At 42.4% G+C, this 20584-nt stretch overlaps 1 protein-coding gene across 1 annotated transcript; it reads left to right on the plus strand.

Moving 5' to 3' along the window:
• The first annotated feature begins 6 nt into the window (after positions 1-6).
• On the plus strand, positions 7-20355 carry TRIB2 (tribbles pseudokinase 2). The gene is made up of 3 exons (XM_009695613.1): positions 7-276; positions 4287-4579; positions 18007-20355. The coding sequence occupies exons 1-3, from the start codon at positions 7-9 to the stop codon at positions 18473-18475; spliced, it is 1032 nt and encodes a 343-aa protein (XP_009693915.1). The 3' UTR covers positions 18476-20355.
• The last annotated feature ends 229 nt before the right edge of the window (positions 20356-20584 follow it).

The raw sequence follows: 20584 nt of genomic DNA on the forward strand, positions 1-20584 counted from the left end.
ATACTCATGAACATACAAAGGTCAACCCCTATCACGATAGCACGATATGGGAGACCGCGGAATAAAACCCAGGATTTTGAGGAGCTCTCGTCCATACGGTCCATCGAGCCAAGCCAGAGTTTTAGCCCGAATCTAGGCTCGCCGAGCCCGCCGGAGACCCCGAACTTGTCGCATTGCGTGTCTTGCATCGGGAAGTACTTATTGTTGGAGCCTCTCGAGGGAGACCACGTTTTCCGAGCCGTACATCTGCACAGCGGCGAGGAGCTGGTTTGCAAGGTAATACCTCTCCGCCTTGTTCTCCCCCCGGGTTAGCTGCTGTCGCGCCTTGGTTTCCCGTGTCTTGCAGGAGGGTCGAGCACAGTCGTGTAGCTCAATTATTAAACAGCTGGGAAACAAAAGGCAGGGAGACGGGATTAAAGGCGCATCCTGTAACTTTTCCCTCTCTCTAGACAATGGCCACGTTATAGCGGTGGCCCGGAGCCAGTTCTGCCTCTTCCTCGGGAGATATTGTTCTGGAAAGAGCCGTCCTTTAAGTAGGTCTTAACGTGAGTTCAGATCAGGAGAAAGCCTCATCTTCCCCACTCTCACTTTTCAAAATGGAGTAGGGAATCCCCAGCTAATTTTAAGGTGTTGGGACCTGGTGGCTTCCTCGATTTTTTCCTGTCCCTTCTGTGCATTGGGGTACGGAAGAGGATGGAGAAGTGTGTGGGGGGGCTGCCATCAGCTTTCTCTTCAAAGTGATTTTAAGAAAAAAAAAATCCACATCGAATTAATCAGCCTGAGCTCCCTCACCGTGGAGGTTGTTTGCAAACAGCATCCTCCCCCATTGCACAACTGAGCAAGCATAAAACCTGCACACCTACGGTTTTTAGAAGAGCAGACAAAATAGCTATCCCACTCTTTGTAGCCTGCCTGCTTGCTTTTCTCTGCCTCCTTCCAGTTTGCTCCTTCTATTCAAAGGTGAGCTGTGAGAAAAAGAAACCCACATGCGTGCACGTCTGTGGAGGGATGTTTGGCTGGTTTTGGTCTGAGGGAATATTTTCCTTTGTTCCTAAATTGCGATTCTCATTGTCTGTAGTGACCCAGACTTCTGTGCAGCAAACTGAGGCAGTACCCAGTAGTAGTTTTTGTAACTACGTAGCAAATTGCAGCCTTGCAACGCGTGCTGCAGTGTTTGTATTGTTCCCGAAATATGGAATTGTGCCACTGGGCTATCTTGGGCAAATTTCTAGTGTCAAACTAACTGCAAAATGGAAACGTAGATGTATTATAGTTTATTAATAATCCAGGGATTAATGATAGTGTTGCTGACTGTTTCACACTTGCTCATACTTGATTCCTGAGAAGTTATGGACTAGGCTGTAGCAGGGGAGAGGAAAATAATTGCTTCTGTTTGCCATTTGTAAAGATTGGAGTTCAGAGGGCAATTTAAATATGCTTACTGATTGAGTTATAAAACCTGGTGTTAACCTAGGACTTTGTATGATTATTTAGGGGAAAAAAGGGCCCATGACTTTGCAAAGGACTAATACTGCGTGCTGAACTGAATGCTTTGTTACTAAACTGAAACAGAACATGAGAATTTCTAGAATGAAAGCCCTGCTCGGTGCAGAAGTACAGTGCTGCGCTCTAGGACGTTGGCATCTTTTCATGGCATAAACAGATCCCACAAAGCTGCTGCTCTGCATGAAATTATAGGTGAACTTGCATAGCAAGTAGTAAAGCAGGGGCCGTGCTCTTCTTTGTTTCCTGTTTGGTTTGCAGGATTAAGGCACTGTTTTGGTAACAGTATGAACAGCATAGCTGCAGCTCACAAAGAGTGGACTTTGTCGTTTTGTTTTTTTTTTCTTCCCTTTAAGCTGTATGTTTTTGAGCTGATCCTGACATTTAAATAGTATCAGTTTTTCCGTATGTGTGAGACACCACTTCTAGCTGTGCTCCAAAAATACGATCTTAGCCTGAATTGCTAGTTTGTGAATATGCAGTTGTCAGTCCTGAACTCATCTTAATTTAATGCGTGCTTTAAAATGCCTGCAGTATCATGACTACTATTTGTCAAGTAGCCTTCTGGCTGAGAGACCTGCTATCTGGTATCTTATTGAAGATGCTCTTAGAAATTGCTTGCAGAAACATTGGTTTGGATAACAGACACATACTGATGATTCTCAAGATTCATTTGGCTGCACCCACTGACTGTACAGATGCCGTTATTTGCTTCAAGGCTCTGTGGCATCCAAACAATGGTAACTTCTCACTTCCAATTCCCAGCAAGAACTAAATCAAACTGCAGCTTATTGGACGTTTGCTGAATTGAGGCCAGGGATCTTAAATGCTGAGATACAAAGAAGCCCTTTATAAAAGGTATTCTAGACTGTAGCAGTATGATAGCACTTCCCATTTCCCCTCTTTCAAGCATCGTACTGGTACGTATCCAGACCTAGTTATTTAACATAGTCTGAGAGCCACAAAATGTGACTAATTTATATCAGGATAGTCTGGTTAGGGGAGAATTCTGGAAAGGCTTTTTTTCATATGAGGGTTTGAGCTACATGAGTGTTCCTGCTTAAATTTTAATTTATAGTAGCCGCTTTGTAGAAGAGCCATTCACTTACAATGTAGTAGTTACGAGTTTTGTGATCCAAATGTCAATGAATTCTCCTCTGGAAGGAATTACACACCAGGGATTTTAGCAACACCCCCTCCCTACCCCGGCTCTGCTTCCCTGGCGCACCATGTCACCAGAATGCCTCAGTGCTAATCTACCCCCCGTAAAATGTGTTGGATCTGTTTGGCAGCCTGCCTTTAAGGTTGTTTTTGCCTGTGCCGGAGTATAGCCGCACAGGTATGGGGTGGGGGGAGAAGGAGGTGCGTGAGGAGGGGTGTCCCCGGTTCTTGGGGTTTGGGTCCTTTTCTGCAGAAGGAGTTTGTTAGGATTGCTCTCTGAAGCATTAAATGACTTGGGGTTTTGAAGCCTCAGGTAAATTTTGATTGAACTGTATCTCTCTCGCTCAGTTTTGAAAGCTTTTTAAAGCTTCAAAGAAAGCAGGGGGATTTACTTCTTGGAGAGGATACAAATACCCACTATTGGAATACAAATACTAGAACACAAAAAGAAGAAAAACAATTGCAGTTTAAACCAGTTGGTTAGAGACCTATACCAGTTCTTCATTTTTATATTGTTAGAATGACACATGACTACCTTAAATTCTTGTCACCAAAGTAACAAAACACCCAAGAGTAAGTTACATATTAATCGAATTTTTATGCTGGTGGAAATGCTAATCCCTTGCTTTGTAGTACGTCTGGAGCAGGTATAATTAAACATCACTCCTATCAATACTTTGCTCATATTCTCTTCCAGCACACTGACTTCTGTTATTCTCAATGAAGTCTTTCTTGTAATGTGGGCATTTCTCAGTTGACTCAAATACTGATTCATTTGTCATCACTAGATTATAGTAACTTTTTATATTTGGGTTTCCCAGCAGCCTTTTTAATTCTTACAGCTCATTCATAAGATCAGTGATAACATACTGACTAGTAAAGGGACACTGCTTTTCATGGAGCGCTCGATTGAAATGCAGAGAGTTCAGGGTGGTTTTGTCTTTGCCTTTTGAAGGATGTTTGTCTGCACGCCAACAGGCAGCAGGGCTATTTCTCGGTTTGTCCTTCTGATCTTATAAACAGCCATTGTAGAACGGAGACTTTGAAAGTGAAAGTGACTTTGCTGTTCATCAGAGATGAAAGAAAGGCAGGAAGTAAATACGAATAGCAAGAGATGATCTTTTAAACCTGAAAATCCTCAAGGCTTTAATGGGTTAATCAAATCAAGAGAGAGAGGCATGTATATCAGGATGGATTTAGTATGACAGCTTCTCTCAATACAGAGCTACTGGCTGTATTCTCTATGAGTTTATTTGAATGGAAAATAGAAGATAAACACGTTTCTTTCTGAGCACTGCCCTTACACCGTCGCTGATCTTCACAGCTTAATTCAGATTACGTTCTGAATGTGATCAACTATTAGCTAGTGAAACTGTTCTTGCTGCAAGTTTTGAGGACTAGCCTTTCCTGTCAAGGTTACGCGTATCTTCTGTGTGGGGTTGTGCAGTCTGTTTTGTCTTGTCCTCAGTGCCATGAGCTTGTGACATCCTGTTTACATCCGTGCAGCTTCAGCAGCAGCATGAGTTGTACTTAGAGATGGTTCTGTTAGCAGAATTAGATGTACCGTAACTTCACCGTCCTTTGTGTCGCTAACCCTGGCTTTACTGTCATTGTTCCTGCAGGTGTTTGATATTGGCTGCTACCAGGAGTTATTAGCACCATGTTTTTGTCTGCCAGCACATAAAAATATCAACCAAATTACTGAAATAATTCTTGGGGAGACAAAAGCGTATGTGTTCTTTGAAAGGAGCTATGGGGACATGCATTCGTTTGTTCGTACCTGCAAGAAGCTTAAAGAAGAGGAGGCAGCCAAACTCTTCTATCAAATAGCTTCCGCTGTTGCACACTGCCATGATGGTGGACTGGTACTGCGAGATCTCAAGCTGCGAAAGTTCATTTTCAAGGATGAGGAAAGGTAAGAGTCTCCCTTACTTTACAGGTGGGGGTGCCTGAGGTCAGATAGTCAGAGTTAGAGGCCTCTGTGGCCTTTGTTGTCACTGTACCATTCCTTTGTAGTACACAAGGCATTACGCTTCCTTTATATTCCTCTGCAACCCGATCATGAGATGGATGTGCCATTTTACCTTCTGGCTTAGGCTGTGGAGTAAAGTAAGTACAAAGTGCTGTCTGCATCTGTGCCTGGCCTCTGCATCTCAACCTAGAGGAGCACCCTCATTCCTAAAGAGGGGATGTCTCCTGGAGGAAGGCTCTGCATAGATGTCTGGTGTAAGAGCTCTGCTATGATAAATGCTGCTGGTGTTAAGAGGAAAGGAGCAAAAGATCCAGTATGTTAAAGAGGGTTGGGGACTGAAATGGCTCATTCCAGTGAGGAGGCATGAAGAGGAAGAGCAGCCAAGTGGTTAATGCTGACATAGGTTGGAGCGAAGGGCCACCAGTGTTTTGAAGGGCTGCTTTGAGGACAACTTCTTGTTTTCCATGCTGGAAGGGTTTGGAGGCTGCTTCTGAGAGTGTTATGTGGTCACCAAGCATACCAAGACTAAAACTGCCTTGCTGTGTGGGTGCCTGTTTTTAGTATCAGAGCTGTTGTGGTACTTAGGGAACTACCTTTTTCTTTTTTTTTTTAATATCTCCTCCCTGCAGACTCTCCTCTTAATTGGGTGGTAGATGATTTGGGGAAGGAGTACGGGAAGACAGGGAAAGAAATAATGCTGGATGCTCTGCGTAGATTGTTGAAGTGCTATTGCTGATGCTGAGCTATAGCTATACTGTTCTGCCTATGGAACTTTATATCTCTTTCCTTGTGGTTACCAGTTTTCGTTACGTTACATCATGTATTCACTTGCAACTTCCACATAAGGCACCAGAGTATTAAACACTGCCAGAGTAGTGTCAGGCTTTCATAGAGGGATTAAATTGGAAGATGACTGTTAAGAAAAAAAGGAAACTAAATGGGAGCAGAGCCTGTCTTTGTGATTCTTCGTATTTTGGTACAGAATGAGGAGATATTTTTCACTTTTAGTTAAATTCTGTAAATTGTCTAAAAGTTTATTCAAACTGTTGCAGACTGAAATAGATGTTCTGGAGAGCTTTGTTAAAAATAACCAGTGCATATCAATTCCTTTTGGAGCTGTTTGAGGAAGTTATAAGCAACAACTGAGGCACATAAGTTTTTGACAGGTTAGTAAGTCCATGATCTGAGAATTAGAAAAAACTAATACACAGTTCAGTCAGGAAAGAGAAGTTCCTGACCTGAAAATAAAAATGACAACCATCTATCCTGTTTAAAGATTCTCTACTTAAATTTTATTGCAAGCTGAGTTTTGGAAAATAAACTTCTCCTTTTAATCTCTTAGAAACTGAAAAATAAAAGACGTATTTTCACTTCTTAATTCAGTTCAGGCAAATCTCTGCAAAGCAAACAGCTATTCCTTATTTTTCTACCGCAGCCCCAATATATATGATTACCCTTTCTTTCTCTTCAAATAAAAAAGCCTAAATTGGAACTAGCTTAATGTCCATTCAGCGAGAAATGCAAAGTAGATAGACATAAACTGCACTTTCACAGCTTTTACTCCTGAGTTTAATAATTAAACACCATTATAGCACCTTTGATGCAGATAAGAAGGAAACTTGTACAAAGTAATCGAGGGAGGGATTGTTTTCTGTTGTAGCTGATAACATCCTAATGTTGAAGTGGATTTTTTTTTTTCCTGGGGACGTATGTAAACTTGTGTGGTTTTGCATGAAGGACAGGACTTGGAAAAGCTGCTCCAAGTGAAGGCAGCGTGAGCTCAGAGCGGTGCAGTGGGCGCAGACGTGGGCCTGTGCTGAATACTTTTGAACTCCTACCCTGCTGCTTACTAGGAACTGAATGCAACATGAGGCACAGGGCCAAAGCCTTTAGCCACCCAAGAAGAGCAGTGCGTACTATCATAGCAGTGTTTGCTTTTATGAATGTTTTTAACGTAACTGTTGTCTGCAAAATCGCACAGTTACTTATTTTCGAACAGTGTTTTCTAATTATACAGTAATTCACTTTAAAGGTCAAACAGGACTTGCTGGTTACTTTTAAGATAATCATAATGTGGTTTTCTTCTGGATGTAATGCTGATTTGTAAGTAGAGAAATATTGTAATCCTTTCTCTGCTGAGTAAACGGAGATGAAATAGTGTGAGATAGAAATAGAACCAAACAGCGACTGTCTTTTTTCGCATGCTCTGATCATCAGACTGTAATCAGTCATCACTTTCAATCTGCTGCTATATTTAGGCTGAAAAATCTTTCTGGTCCTTCTGGGTTCATGGAGGTGTTTGTGTGTTGCTTGCACCCCTCCAAGCTCACATTTCCCTGAGGCTGCTGGTGCTGGTGAGGATGGCGGCAGTGCCTGGGAGATGGGTGCTGCACCATCTGTTGCTCTTTGATACTGGTAAGGAACCAAGGAGGAAGAAAAGAGGTAAAAATGATGTTTTGAGAAACGTGTGTCCGCTGCTCCACGTTGCCTGTTCTTCAGTGGAGCTCTTTCTTAGTAGGTCTTTTCCTAACTATTTCTTCGAGTCCATTTTTCTGCAGTTCATCTTAAGTACCTACTGCTTTGAAACTCTGTCTTCTTGAAGACTCTCACAGCTTTCATTTTTGGTAGAAGAAAAGATGGGAAATCCAGCATACAGGCAACACATGAATGGAAAACTTGCTGCTTTTATTTTTTTTTTTTTGTAAGATACTTGTCCGCTCTTAGCTGAGGACTGCCAGACTGGAGGAGCCAGAGAAAATGTGAAGGGTATATGGAAGCAGTTCCATTTGTTTACAAGAAGAAAATCAATTAAAGCATTTCTTAGTGCATACTCTTTCCATTGATCCTAAAGATATCCTGGTAGTTCGATATGAAATCAGAACTACTGGAGTTTTGCAGATGGGTGCATACGGCATTTAAACTCTTTCCACCCCATTCCCATTATCTAAATTACAGCTGGAATTTGCAAGGATTCAGGCTCCTGATCTAGCAGCGTCATGAGTGCTCTTTGCTCCTACTGATGTCCCTGCTAAGAATGCATGTTATTTCGATGTTGCAAGTTGTGGTGCCTTGGGATGTCTGTAAGGAACCAGGAGGTGAGAACGTGGAAAAAAGTAGTGTTGGAGGCTACTAGTGCTCAGCATTTTGTAGGGGTCCTGATCTTGCTAGTGAGGTTCTCTTGATGTGCTCAGTGAAAGGTAGACTGTGATGGCGTGTTATGTCTTACTACTGCATGTGTGTAAATACATCAGCACTTGAAATCCAGAAATCCAGAAATCCGCAGTATGGAAACAAACAAAACCAATTTGTCTGTGTTTCAAGGTTCTTTATCTAGAGCTTCTTTTGATCCTGAACTGCAGAAATTTTGACGATATGATAAGTTGCATTCCATGAAAATGGTGTGTGCTATTGCCAAGCTCCTTAGGTCTTTATGGTGGTTTTTTGTTTTGTGTAAAAGAAGGTTGGGGATTTGTGTTTTTTTGGGGGATGTGTGCCAGTGGTGCCATTTGTAAACTATGGGTGAAATAGCTGGTCTTACAGTACTGAAATTGCAGAGTTCAGCTCCTTAAACCTGCAGCTGATGTTGATGAAGCAGAACTTTTAGGGCATTATAGCATGGCTGGAAATGCTTTGTAAGACTGAATTAGCAAGCAACAGTACATCCATTAAATGAGGACAGTGACTTTCAGAGCACTGAAAATACGGAAAACAACACTGACTTGACATGCTGGGTCTCACCGGGCTTTCTAAAGTACCTATAAGATTCCTGAATGCTTTAAAAATCGTGTCCTTAAACTTCTAAATAAAACTTGTATCCAAAACAGTGGAGATGAGCTAAGATAAAACATGTATGGTGACATCAGGTATACGGTTGGACTTGATGATCTTTGAGGTCTCTTCCAACCATAATGACTCTATGATTCTATGTGGTTTTGTATGTTTTCTGCTTCTGTCCATCTTGGTAACTTTTTTTTTGTCCTGGACATGAAGCCAGGTCAACGTTGATGTTGTGGGGCTCTTCCTTTTGATTATTTTTGCTGTGTTCGTGTCATGGTATTTACAGTTGTCCTTGTACAGCCTGTCCTCCTAGTAGGCCCCTGGGCAGAGCAACTGTGTCCTTCTCCTAGCTGGTGTCCCATAACGATGTTGCAGAACGGGCAGGGCTTTTTGGGTTGTGCTAAAAATGGAACTATACGCAGTATATAGCTAATAAAGCAGTTCATCAGCCTGATATGTAGCAGATGCTTTGAGAAACAGCCACCTCAAAGATCTCAGAATTAAATCAAGCATTTCTGTGTTGGTTGTTCCAATGGTTTTCTTAATACAAGAACATTTCTGCTGTCAGGGAATTATTAATTTCTTTAGTGCGTTTTTAAGCCTTTAATTATATTAAAATATTAGCTGTCGTAATATTTGAAGCTTAAAGACCTTGTACATTCATCATACTTGTTGAAGGGAAAATTAAAATGACTTTGGTATTTAGATATTGTAATTTTCCTGTATTCTTTGAGTAAATATGAGGCAGGTGAGATTCAATAAAAATAAATAGATTTTGACACTTTTTCCTCTGCGCCAGGGGAGCACAGCCAGTACAATACACTAACTTAGAAAGCCTGTGTTAGCATAACACATTTATTTGGTGGTCTTAGAATTATTTTTTTTTCTTTATTTCCTCTAGAATTTCTCAGCTTGGAGTGGAGGATGCTTTAAGGTGACCCAGTTATGTTGTTTGCAATCCTAGTGATACAAACCTGATCCTACCAAAAAAAAAAAAAAACAACCAAAAAAAAAAAAAAAAAACCCAAAATGCATATACCGACCATTTTCCAAGTAGACCTTTCATTTTCTTATAGTTAGTAGTAAGTTTCCTCCCCACCATTTGTCAAATTGTAATGTGGTCAACTGCCCTTTTCCCTGTGGTGTTAAACTTGCTGTTTTACTTAGAATTCTGTAGAGAACAGGTAAGTTAATGCTTTCTCTAAGTCCTAGAGAGAGAGTCCTAAAGTGGAGGAAAATCAAACAAAATAGGAGTTTTCTTTAAATACCAGCAGATTTAGAAATAAAACCAGTCTTCATCTGTTTGTCATTTAAGCACTTCACATTACCCCGAATGGGGCCACAGGACCAAAGAGCAGAACTTCTTCAATAGTGGAGAATCATAAGTCAGATTTCAACCCAGACATTATTATTCCTAGAATATGGGGAGGAAGGCAAATTTCTTCACAAGCAGCAAATCTCTGCTGTCAAACTTAGGATAGAGGATGAAGCAGTTGCACAACTGTTTTTGACAGTAGGGTTCGTGCTCCCTTTTTCCTTCATGTGGTTTGGTTACTAAACCTCTGTTTTCTCCTGGTGTTCCTGGGAGCAATGCACTTTGGATTTGTTGGGTATGTGATACCCTTCCCAGCGAAGTGCGAGAGGCTATCTGCAGATGTCGAACATCACACCAGCCCTGTGAAGTGCTTAAATCTCCTCCTGGGGGCATAGATAGTCACAGAGGTTAAGTGCTGCACCTAAGGTCATAAATGACAGCAAAAGCCAGGGAAAAGTTGGCTGCTGACTGGCACCGGGATGAGAACGGGAGCTCCAATGGACCTTGAGTCAGACCATGAGTAGTGAGAGCCTTTGCTGTAGTACCTAACTCTGGAGCTGACAGAAGGCTTTACCCTTGGACTGTACTGTCTTTTGGTATTTGGCTCATAGTTGGACATGTATCTTTTCTTCTTCGCTCTTTCTTCAGTCTTTTCCCCTTTGCAGCCTCATGTACTAGCTCTGCTGAAGGGTGGTGTCAAGGTGCAGCCCTGTGCCATGCCTGGAGCCAGAGGGGAGCCCTGCTCTGGGGCCTGCCTTTAGGCTGGGTTCTACTGCTGGAGGTTGTCCCCATGTCCTGCCCGGCCTCCTCAGCCACGCCATCTGACTTTCCAAGAGGTGCCTCTGGCTGAACGCTGCGTTATGTGTTGGCTGTAATGCCGGACATGGTTGGCATGGTTGGGTGCCCGTCATGAGATGCCCATCATGGGACTGATCTCTCCAATGATATGTGCTTTGCAGTCCCTGGAAGTAGATGTCTCTTGAGACATCTTGCATTAAGAGTTTGACAGCTGATCATTTTGAAGACTTGAAAACCTTCATTCATAGACTCGGTGCAAAATACTCCATGTTGACTTTTGAGTGGAGACTGAGGATGTCTGCAGACGTCTGTGCTGGGGTGAGGGGGGGAGGCAGAGAGCACAGCTAGTGGCAGGTACAGTGGACTGTCATGGTGAAATTCTTCTGCTGCCTTTTCTTCTAATTGTCCTTATTACCACACTGTGAGATTACTTCAGGCTTAGGAGGGAGCAGAACGGCGGAGATTGTAAACAGGAGCCAACCTGGGACCTATTTAGTCTTAAGCACCTGCTTTTTGGTAGATATATATTGCTTGGAGACAGGTTTACAGATGTCTAGGCAAAACTTTTCCAGTGGGGTTGTGAAATAATATCACTGCTTTATCTTAGAGGTGCTGAGCACCCGCTGCAGTTGTGTTAACAAAATAAAATTTTGGCCTCCTTTACCTGTGAAGCTTCACCATGCGTCGTATGAAAAGACCTAGGAAAGATGGTGAGCAGAGCACACGATTGACAGCAGAGCCTTTTAAAACTCCTAAACTCACTAAATGTGATCTAAAAAGATAAAGGTGAGGTGAAGTAGCTACCCTGAGTGAGATGCTTATCAAATAATGGACTCCTCGCAGTATTGTTAACCTAGCCTTTCCGTGGAAGGGTCTGCATTGGATTTCAGAGCTGACACCCCAACGTACACATCACTACCTACCTACTTTCTGGGGAACGTGTTGTCTCCTTAGGCAGTAAGGGCATGGAAGAAACTAAGTATATGGCATGCAGGACAGGCTGTGCCCAAGCAATCCTATTTGAGTGTTGTAAAGCTGAGGTCTTTGGGGCCCTAGCCATTCCTGGAGGTGTGCAAAGGGGTGTTCTCAGAGCTTTTTTTCAAGTGGAATTCTGTAGAAAAAAAGCCAGCTTAACACAAGTTAAAAAACCCTAAGTTGCTGGATCCTGTACGTCAGGAAGGGGATGCGGGACAGGGCTGAGTGTGCTGGTAGCATCCCTTCAGAGGAAGGGTGGGGGATATGAAATTTTTAGAAGCTTCCTCATTCTGCGGAAGTACCAGTGAGGGAATCTTCCCGTTGGAACAAGGTTCATCCTGTAAACCTGTGCTGCCTGCAAGTCCCAGTTGTCTTTCGAAACATATCCTTGAGCCTGTTTCATTATGCAAGAGACGGTTTGTCTGACAGCCTTTGTAGAGGGTTTGTTGTTTTTTTGTTGTTTTTTTTTTTTCCCCTGAAATTGTGTAGGATGTTGTGCGGTGAACTCCCAGGCTGTGTGCTGTTAAGCGCTGAAAAGGATCTTACGGTGAAAGGAGCAGGATTTAAATTGATGGCATAACATTTCCCCTCTGATCCCGTGTGCCTCGCCGCCCCCGGAGGAGATCGGGTAGTTCCGAGTTCAGAACGAGTCTTTGCACCAAGCTGCAAATCATCTGCACAGAGTTTCATTAGCTGCCTTCCCCATCTCAATGTCTCCGTGACGGCAGCCTACTTCTGCATTATTTAGGAGAGATTCCCTTAGTTAAAAAAATCAATTAGCAGAAGATAACTGTTTCCAATGTCGAGCTTCCCTTTTTTTTTTTTTTTTTTTTTTTCCCGTCCTTGTGACTCCAATGGCATGATTGCATTCATGCTGGTCTCGTCTTTATGATGGGGTGCTAGCAGCTGACCTTGATTAAATGACCTGTAAATTATTGGCCACATAGGAGCAATCCCCGATGTACTGGGCAGTTGACGGCTTGAGTGCCTCTACCTAGGGAAAGGCTTTCCTCGCCTCAGAGTAATGTTGAAATATGAGATAGCATTGGTTGGGTGCCTTAATTTTTTATGTGTACGGAGGAATATTATGAGGCGCCTCTTCCCTTTAGAAGTTGCCATTTTGTATTTACCTGCAGTCATTAATAAAATGGCAATTCAGATGGCAATGACAGTTGTTTTCTGATCTCTGGAGGCATGGGGCTGCTATATAGAATCTGTAAATCTGGATCATCTAATTTTGACCCAGCCTGAATAGCAAGTGGTTGGTGTACCTGGAGTGTCCATACCAGAATGGCTCCTTCCGTCTTCTCCCAAAGCAGCTGATTTGGTTGTTGTCCGGGGAGTGATGCTGTACTAAAATCAGGGTCTGGTCTGCAGTTAGTGTTTCCAAAATGGTAATGGTGGCTCAGATGTGGTTCAGGTGTTATTTCCCATATGGATGGCTTCAGGGACAGACTAGAAGCAACTGCTTTCATTGATTCAGGCATGAGCTCCTTTACTACTGACTGTTTAATCACTGCAGTGGAGATATTTTCCTCTGAAACACTCAAACTTTCAGTCAGTATTTCTGCTTTAAATGTTCCAGATTTTTTTTTTTTTTCTTTCTCCTGCCTTATGAGCTTAGAGCCCTCTGAATAATTCCACTGATTTTGGTATGGAAATTGTGTTTGCTTTTGGAGAGCAAGTGTGAATGCCAGGTTCTTACGGGTTTGGCTTTGGTGTCAAAAGGCAGGATAGCAATTTGCCAGTAGCCCCTAAGCTCTGCAGGGAGGAATAATGCAAATCACTCTGGAAAAAAGTGTGGGATGTGCAACAAAGCCGCCTGCCACAGGCGGGTGCTAACTCAGGAGGTTGCATTGAAGAATCTTCTGGAAGACGTTTAATTGATTAGGTTTTGTTACATTACTGAAGAGCAAAGTCTGAATGCAGTCAAGTAATGAATGGCATATTGATAAGAAATTCAGAGTGGTATTGTTTTTCATGGGTTTCCCTGACGGTTTCTATGGGGACAAAGACGCATTTCCCGTCTGAGTGCTGCTGCTGCCCTCTGATTGCACTTCTGTGGTTTCATTCACCAGTAATGGGAAAGCATTCATAGGCAGAATAGCTTCCCCTTTTTAAATAGCCATGATTCAGGGTTGTATTTTTTTTTTAATGCATTAGACTAATGCAGTGTTTTATCAATGATCTGATAGATGCATAATGCTCTTTTTCCAAGTGTTTATTCAGGGTCTGCATTAAAACTTGAAATTATGTACTGTAATTACGTAAGCCTTGACAAAAGTCTTTGTTGCCCTACAGTATGTGTACAAAGTAATTCTCATCCGGCTTTGGCAGTAGTTTACATTTGAACTTTAGGGATTAATTTTGTTGTAACCATTTGAATGGTTGAACTTCAGTGCTGATGCTTTTGGAAAACTTTTTTTCTCTTGAGGGGGTCCTTCAGTTGACTGATGTGAGTTAATTACTTAGACAATTAGGGTTTTTTAGAAATGTGACTTTAAAAAAAAAAATTATTTTTGTTGTCCTTTTCCTGCTCTGTGATGGGAGGCACTTCAAAGCCGATTGTGATTTCACATCTCAGTGTTTGGTTTTGAGTTCTGTCCCTTGCCTGCCAAGTGTCGAATTTAGAGTTGTCCGGTTCCTTTCAAATTGGATGCACTCCCCACCCTTTGCTGTGGACATTCTGTATTCGCAGAAACTACTTGCAATTTTGAGGGTCTGTTTGTTGTTGTTGGCGGCTTTTATTCTTTTTCATGAGTATTTCATTTCAGTGCTTCCTCTGAGAGAGAGTATGTGGGGGAGAGAGAGATTGCTTCTCATCCAGCATGTCTCTGCATTTCTGTGTATTTAGACTCCCCTCTTTCCTGTTCCCCTCCATCACCCCCCAAAAAAAGCTCTCTGACATGCAGAAAACAGAGCTCTTTTAGGCAACGCTTGAAATGAGGAGGAAGGGAAGGCCAGCCAGAGCTGGAAGCTGTTTCTCTCAGAGATAGGGTGCTGTGCACTGAGAAATAGCAGCTCCTGAGCCAGGCTGCTCTTTTTTGATTGCCTGAAAAAACGTGAAATGACTGTAAAAAGGGGAGTGAGACTTGCTGTTTACACCTGCGTATTACCCAATTGTATTACGATTACAGACTGCGTTCTGTATGTGAAGTCATCCGTCACTGGTGAAAACGGGCTGGAGTGGGTCTCCCCAGCCCTGGTGCCAACTGGCGGTGCGGGGTGATGGCAGAGCCGAGCCCGGGCCCTTGGCAGCAAAAACTCGTGAGCCCTTCATTGGCACCGGCTGTGCCAAGCGGGTGAGCTGCCGTGCCGGAGAACCTTTCCCTTACTCCTGCACTCTCCTTGCTGTAAGGATGGAAAACCTGCCTTGTTACCTTCTGCAAAGACACCCAGCCTTACAAATGAATATGGGAACACCCGAGTTGCTTCTGGTGGTAATTGGGAGGGGGAGAAGGTCACACTGAGGCTGTGTACCTGTCAGCGTGTGCTCAAGAGATGCAGCTCCTGCAGTTTGTGAGGGAAAGGCGTACCGGTGCGGGGTGGTGTGTCCAGTGCCGTACCTGCGCTGGAGCACCGCCGCGTACCGAGGAGCCATTTCACCACTTGTACGTTATACGCGAGGGTGTCACTGGTGGAGGGTTTGGGGGCTGGCGAGGAGGGAGAAGGATGACTGAAGGTTGTGTTTTTGTTTAATTTGAGACCTTTTGTTTCCTCAAAGCCTGTCAACTCAGCAGGATGAAAAACCTGGTTTGAGTGTTTGCTTCGTTTGGCCACAGCTTACGGAGGAGCAGGCAGATAAGGGCCAGCTGTTGTTCCATTTGCTTGCTTAAACAAAACCCGCTGTAGCATGCGCGGAGGGCTGCAGGCTGCAGCACCTTGCAAGAAAAGCAAGACAGGGATAAGGCTTTTGTATGCTGCTTCTGTTTTATTATGAAGAAATGATTTCTCCTGTTGGAGAAAAAGATCTTTTTTTTTGACACACCTTGCAGTCTGCTCTTTGTGGTTTTGTACCACATCCATTGTAGAAAATAAGAGATTAGGGAATCCAGTGATTTTCTATAATATAAAAGCTTCTCATTGAACTGTTTCTCTAAATTCTTTGGCAGCTCTCATTCATAAATGTAAAATAGGATGGGAGAATAAACAGTGTTTCCCTGCGCTGTTGACACTGGGATGGCAAGAGAGCATTTGTGGGGGGTGAATTCCCTCCTGCAAGTTGTTTATAAATAGCATGCTCTGCGTCGTTCCCTGTGTGTGTGTTCTGCTTCTGTTAGTTAGCAGGAGCGAGTGGATGCTTTCCTGTCTGGCAGTTCAGTGACTTAATGCATGTTTGAGTAGCTGGCCTCACCATTTTATTACCACACATACTTTTCTATGGAAAAACTGAGGTGGGCAATGCAAATGGAACCACAACTCATGTCCTTGCCTTCCCTTTCATTTCCTCCTCTCTGTTCTCTGCCCTCCTTGGCGTGTTTTTTTTGTCTGGGCATTTCTCCTCGCTGCTCTTCCTATGCTGTGCAGGTGCAGGCCATGTCAAAGCTGAGCATCGTGAAAGGACTCTTCTCTAGTCACTCTCCTGTTTTGGAACCTCTGAGCTGTGTACAGAGGGAAATTGCTGTGGTCTTGATAACTGTAGTTAAGTTTCTCCTTGCAGCCAGCTTCCTGTGTGAGGTATTGCTGCTGTAAAGTATTGTTTGAGTGCTAATGAAAGGGTTGTCCATCGCCAGGAGAAGTGCTGTTAAGCTGGCAATGGGTAATTAATCAGGAAGCAGGTGTGTTGCACAAACCCCATCAGCATCCGCACTGGAGGAGAAAACACTGGCCTATTTAAGGAGAGAAGGAGCTGCCTTGACACACCGTGCTTGGGAGCCAGGTATTCTGAATTTTGTGTTTATGACTTCCTGATTCGAGGCACGTTGCCAAAGGGGCTTTCACATCTGCTAGTAAACGTCTCTAGCTGTTGAAAAGGTCCAAGTGTCATTATGAGAGTTTATGGCACCTTTGCCTCTGGAGTACTCCACGGAGTAAAATGCTCTTCTGTTGGTTCAAAGACGATAGCGCTGAGCTGCCCTGGAACCAAGTCTAAGCCAAAGCTGGCCCAGCTGTCTTTTGCAACTCAAACTCAAGCAATGTTGTCTTCAGTAAACATTTAAGAAACAGGGCTCTCCTTGTCTGTTTTAATGCCTGTTCAATGATGAGCTTTAGTCAAGAGATGCAAGTTCTGCTTTCTGGGATGAAGTTCAATCCCTGCACGTGAATGTCTGTGGTATGGGAGCATGGCCATGACACAGGGCTCAGAGTGATCATATGGCTGGTGAGGTTGAGGGACAAGGACAGTAATACCCAAAGTTGAGTTATGATCCAAAGTTGTTGAAAAGAAAGCCTGGACCATTGCTAGGTCACTCTTCCATCCTGTTGCATTGTAGGGGTTCTGCTCTCAAAACCAACCATTGCTGGCAAATAGTCTAAAGGGTAATTGGTAATCCTTTTGGATGCCTTTAACAGGGACAGATTTTTAAATACAGCTACAGATGCTAGCAGTGAGAATTAAAAGGAAAGAAAGGTTATGTTCATCTAGTGCTATGACAAGCAACTCTGCATCGTTTTTTTCTGCTCCTGTGTGATATCCATAAGGGAGGAAAATTCTCTTGCAGAGATAATTACTGCAGCACAATGACAAGTTCACAATGCTTTGCAGGCAGAAGGAGTTTGCAATCTAGATAAGGCATCCCTGTCATCTTTCTGCAAGCCCTTTGCTAGTCTTTTTGTTCATTCCAACATGAGGAGCTCCGCTGGTTCAGCTGGGTAGATAAGCTTGCTGTTAATCTTGGCGGCGTTCGGCTCACCTCATATCCCTTTGCCCAGAGGTCTATTTAGGAAGACTGAAATCTGTTAAAATTGCTCTTCCTTAATGCTGGGATAAAGAAAAATGGTCGATCAGAGGGATCATTTAGGGTCACAGTGACCATTTTATTCGTGTTGAACCTTGTGGAATTACAGGTGCAAGTAACTGGTCACTGGTGTGAAGGTGTCAAAATAACCTTGTCTAGTTAGGGCTAGGCTTGTATTTGGGCATGAGTCCTACACAGGTACATTAGAGTGCAGCCAACACAGAAAAAATCTTGCCGTTTATATCTTCTTTTGGAAATCACATCTGTGTAAAATTTACCAAACACATGAATATGGCAATTACTTTTATCTTTTTAAGACCTTACTAATGAGTTTACTGGACATAACTGTATTTGAAATTTTGTACCTGTGTGTGGCAGTACTCCCTATATGTCTCTGATACCTCTAACCAGCATGGAAGTGACAGTATCAATTATCTGTAATGCATGCTATGAGTGGGATTTTAAACTGATGCACTTCTGCAGTCGTTGAATTTTGTGGAGTGTTACTATTATAACCACGTAATTGAAATTTGTATTTTGTTGTTTGCTTACCTTGATGTTTTGGGTTTTGTTTGTTTTTTGTTTTGTTTTGTTCTTTTTTCCTGCAGGACTAGAGTGAAATTGGAAAGCCTAGAAGATGCTTATATTTTAAGAGGAAATGATGACTCTCTTTCTGATAAGCATGGATGCCCAGCCTATGTGAGTCCAGAGATCTTGAACACAAATGGCAGCTACTCTGGCAAAGCAGCGGACGTATGGAGTCTAGGTGTCATGCTTTATACCATGCTAGTTGGACGCTATCCTTTCCATGACATTGAGCCTAGTTCCCTCTTCAGCAAGATCCGTCGCGGGCAGTTTAACATTCCAGAAACTCTATCCCCCAAGGCAAAATGCCTCATACGTAGCATACTGCGTCGAGAGCCATCGGAAAGGCTGACTTCACAGGAAATTCTGGACCATCCATGGTTTTCTACAGATTTTAATGTATCAAATTCAGGATATGGTGCTAAGGAAGTATCAGATCAGCTGGTGCCTGATGTCAACATGGAAGAAGACTTGGACCCATTCTTTAACTGAGCACAAAGACTGGTGTTCAGAAGGTACACAACCTGGAGATGGACACATGAAGGAGCCCTTCCTGACCGAGTTAAATCACATCCTGCATCAGCCTAGCTTGGTAGCAAAAGACACTCAGAGGTCCTCGGATTGAGAAGGAACCTCCACAAGGAGCTAATATAACAAATGTAGCATGGGGACAGGTTGGGGGGGCGGGGGGAGCTTGCTATCAGGTTAGACTGATTTGGAGGAGAAAAGGCAGCATGGAGCAATTGTAGCTTCTCACCTTTTTGGAGCCAAGGAGACTGCACATGCCAATTCTGGTGCAGCTGTATCACTCCTGTTTCTGTTCCATTAAAAATAGTGATAACTCACAACAAATAGAAACTTTTTTGCCTCAGCTCACATCTTGGCATCGCACTGTTAGATATTTAACTTCAGCCATTATTCAGGGAAAGTACAATTGGCTAACATTTTTTTTTAATCGGATGTCTAATAATTAATGGGATTAATTTAAGAAAAAAATTAGGTGCACAAAGACGGACATGAAAAGTGGGTGCTAAAAACAAACAAAATTTCAGTTCATGTCTCTTGATAGCTATTTTCGACTCATTTCTTCTAAATAAACTACTTAATATTCTTGTCAGGAAATGACATTTTAATGCTTTGTTCCCTTAAGGGGAAGTAACTGTCATTTAACAAGCTGTTCTGTTCTGTGTCAAATGGTTTGTTGCAGGAAGCTATTATAACACAAACTTCCAGATGCATTACTGCTATAAAAGGGGGAAAAAAAGAAGAAAACTGTATAATTTTTTTTTAAAAGATATGAGATACTGGCTTCCATATCTGCCGTGCTGCACGTATATGACTAGAGAGGGCAGAAAGCCCTTAACTGCGTCTTTATCTGAGAACCAATCTCTTCTTTAACTGACTGGCCCACGTGTAAATAGAGGGCTCTTTATTATTGAAGAAGAGTATTGTGGGTTTTTTTTCTTTGAATTCCTCTCAACTTGGGAAAAGAATTGTTTGGGTTTGATTTTTGTTTATGTTCAGAATAAGAAATAAGAGGGTATTAATAAGCTGAACATTTATATTACAGATATTCCTCTTGAAACATACACAGTAATATGCACCTTTTGTATTGTCAAGACTTATTCTATTTATTGAAGAAAATGTCACAGTAGTGATGTATTAAGCCAGTACTTCAATTACGGGTTGACTTGGGATGACATGTTACATGCTGTAGTTAACACACTTCTTTTCTGTTCAGGTATTTCTGTCCCTAAATAACTTTTTATTTAGCTTCTTTTTCTAGATAGCTTTATTTGATTTAGACTGGCAAATGTTTTTATTACTGCTTTTATATTGCTGTATGATATTGAAATCTCTTGGCATAAATATTTGTGTTTCCAGTACCTCAGTTGTTCTGATATTACTGCCTGTATACGTTTTGTGAAGTGGTCATGTTTTTTGGGTAGGTACATGTGGACTCTGTAGTATGTAAATGTTACTTGAATTTGTGCTTAATTATAGTATGTGGCATGTGCGTACAGCTACTTGGCATTTGACGTATGGATGCTATTTGCCTGCCTTGCAGGAAAGTTATGGTCCCACTCTCAAGAGGATGTTTCACAGTTCTTTATCAAGAGACAAAGCTAGCTGCAGCTGACCTGCCTTGGTTCTATTTTGGTAACTAAGAATATAAAGGAGTAATGTTTTTACACTCTGAAGATGGTGCTGTGTCAAGAAGGACTTTTTTTTATTTTATAAGTACCTTATAGGAGGAAAGATTGGTGATGTGCATGGTGGGGTTTTACTGCCTCTGGTGCTTTGTCATGTATTTGGTTTAATGTTTTTGTCCTAATCTCTTCAATAAATAAAATTGTGCATATTTAACTAAACTTCAGTGGTGAACGATGTTCTTACTGAATGTCTGAGGTGCTGCAGGAGTTTGCTCCGTTAGGATCATTTAGCTGGTATTTTTTGTGCCGCTGACAAGCTCTTGCCAGACCTGTGAGCTGAGAAAGCTTAGCACTTATATTTACGAGGTAACACTGTAAGGCTTTTCATCAAAAATTTTACCATTTGCTATGAATGAAACTGGCTTTTTTTTTATTTTCTTTTGGCTTG

The sequence above is a fragment of the Cariama cristata genome, unplaced genomic scaffold (assembly GCF_000690535.1).
Source record: "Cariama cristata isolate BGI_N322 unplaced genomic scaffold, ASM69053v1 scaffold340, whole genome shotgun sequence".
Taxonomy (NCBI): domain Eukaryota; kingdom Metazoa; phylum Chordata; class Aves; order Cariamiformes; family Cariamidae; genus Cariama; species Cariama cristata.

Coding starts and splice junctions, on each gene's coding strand:
- TRIB2 (XM_009695613.1), top strand. CDS start 7: ATGAACATACAAAGGTCAACCCCTATCACGATAGCACGATATGGGAGA. Junction 277..4,286: donor GCGAGGAGCTGGTTTGCAAG/GTAATACCTCTC, acceptor TTGTTCCTGCAG/GTGTTTGATATTGGCTGCTA. Junction 4,580..18,006: donor ATTTTCAAGGATGAGGAAAG/GTAAGAGTCTCC, acceptor TTTTTCCTGCAG/GACTAGAGTGAAATTGGAAA.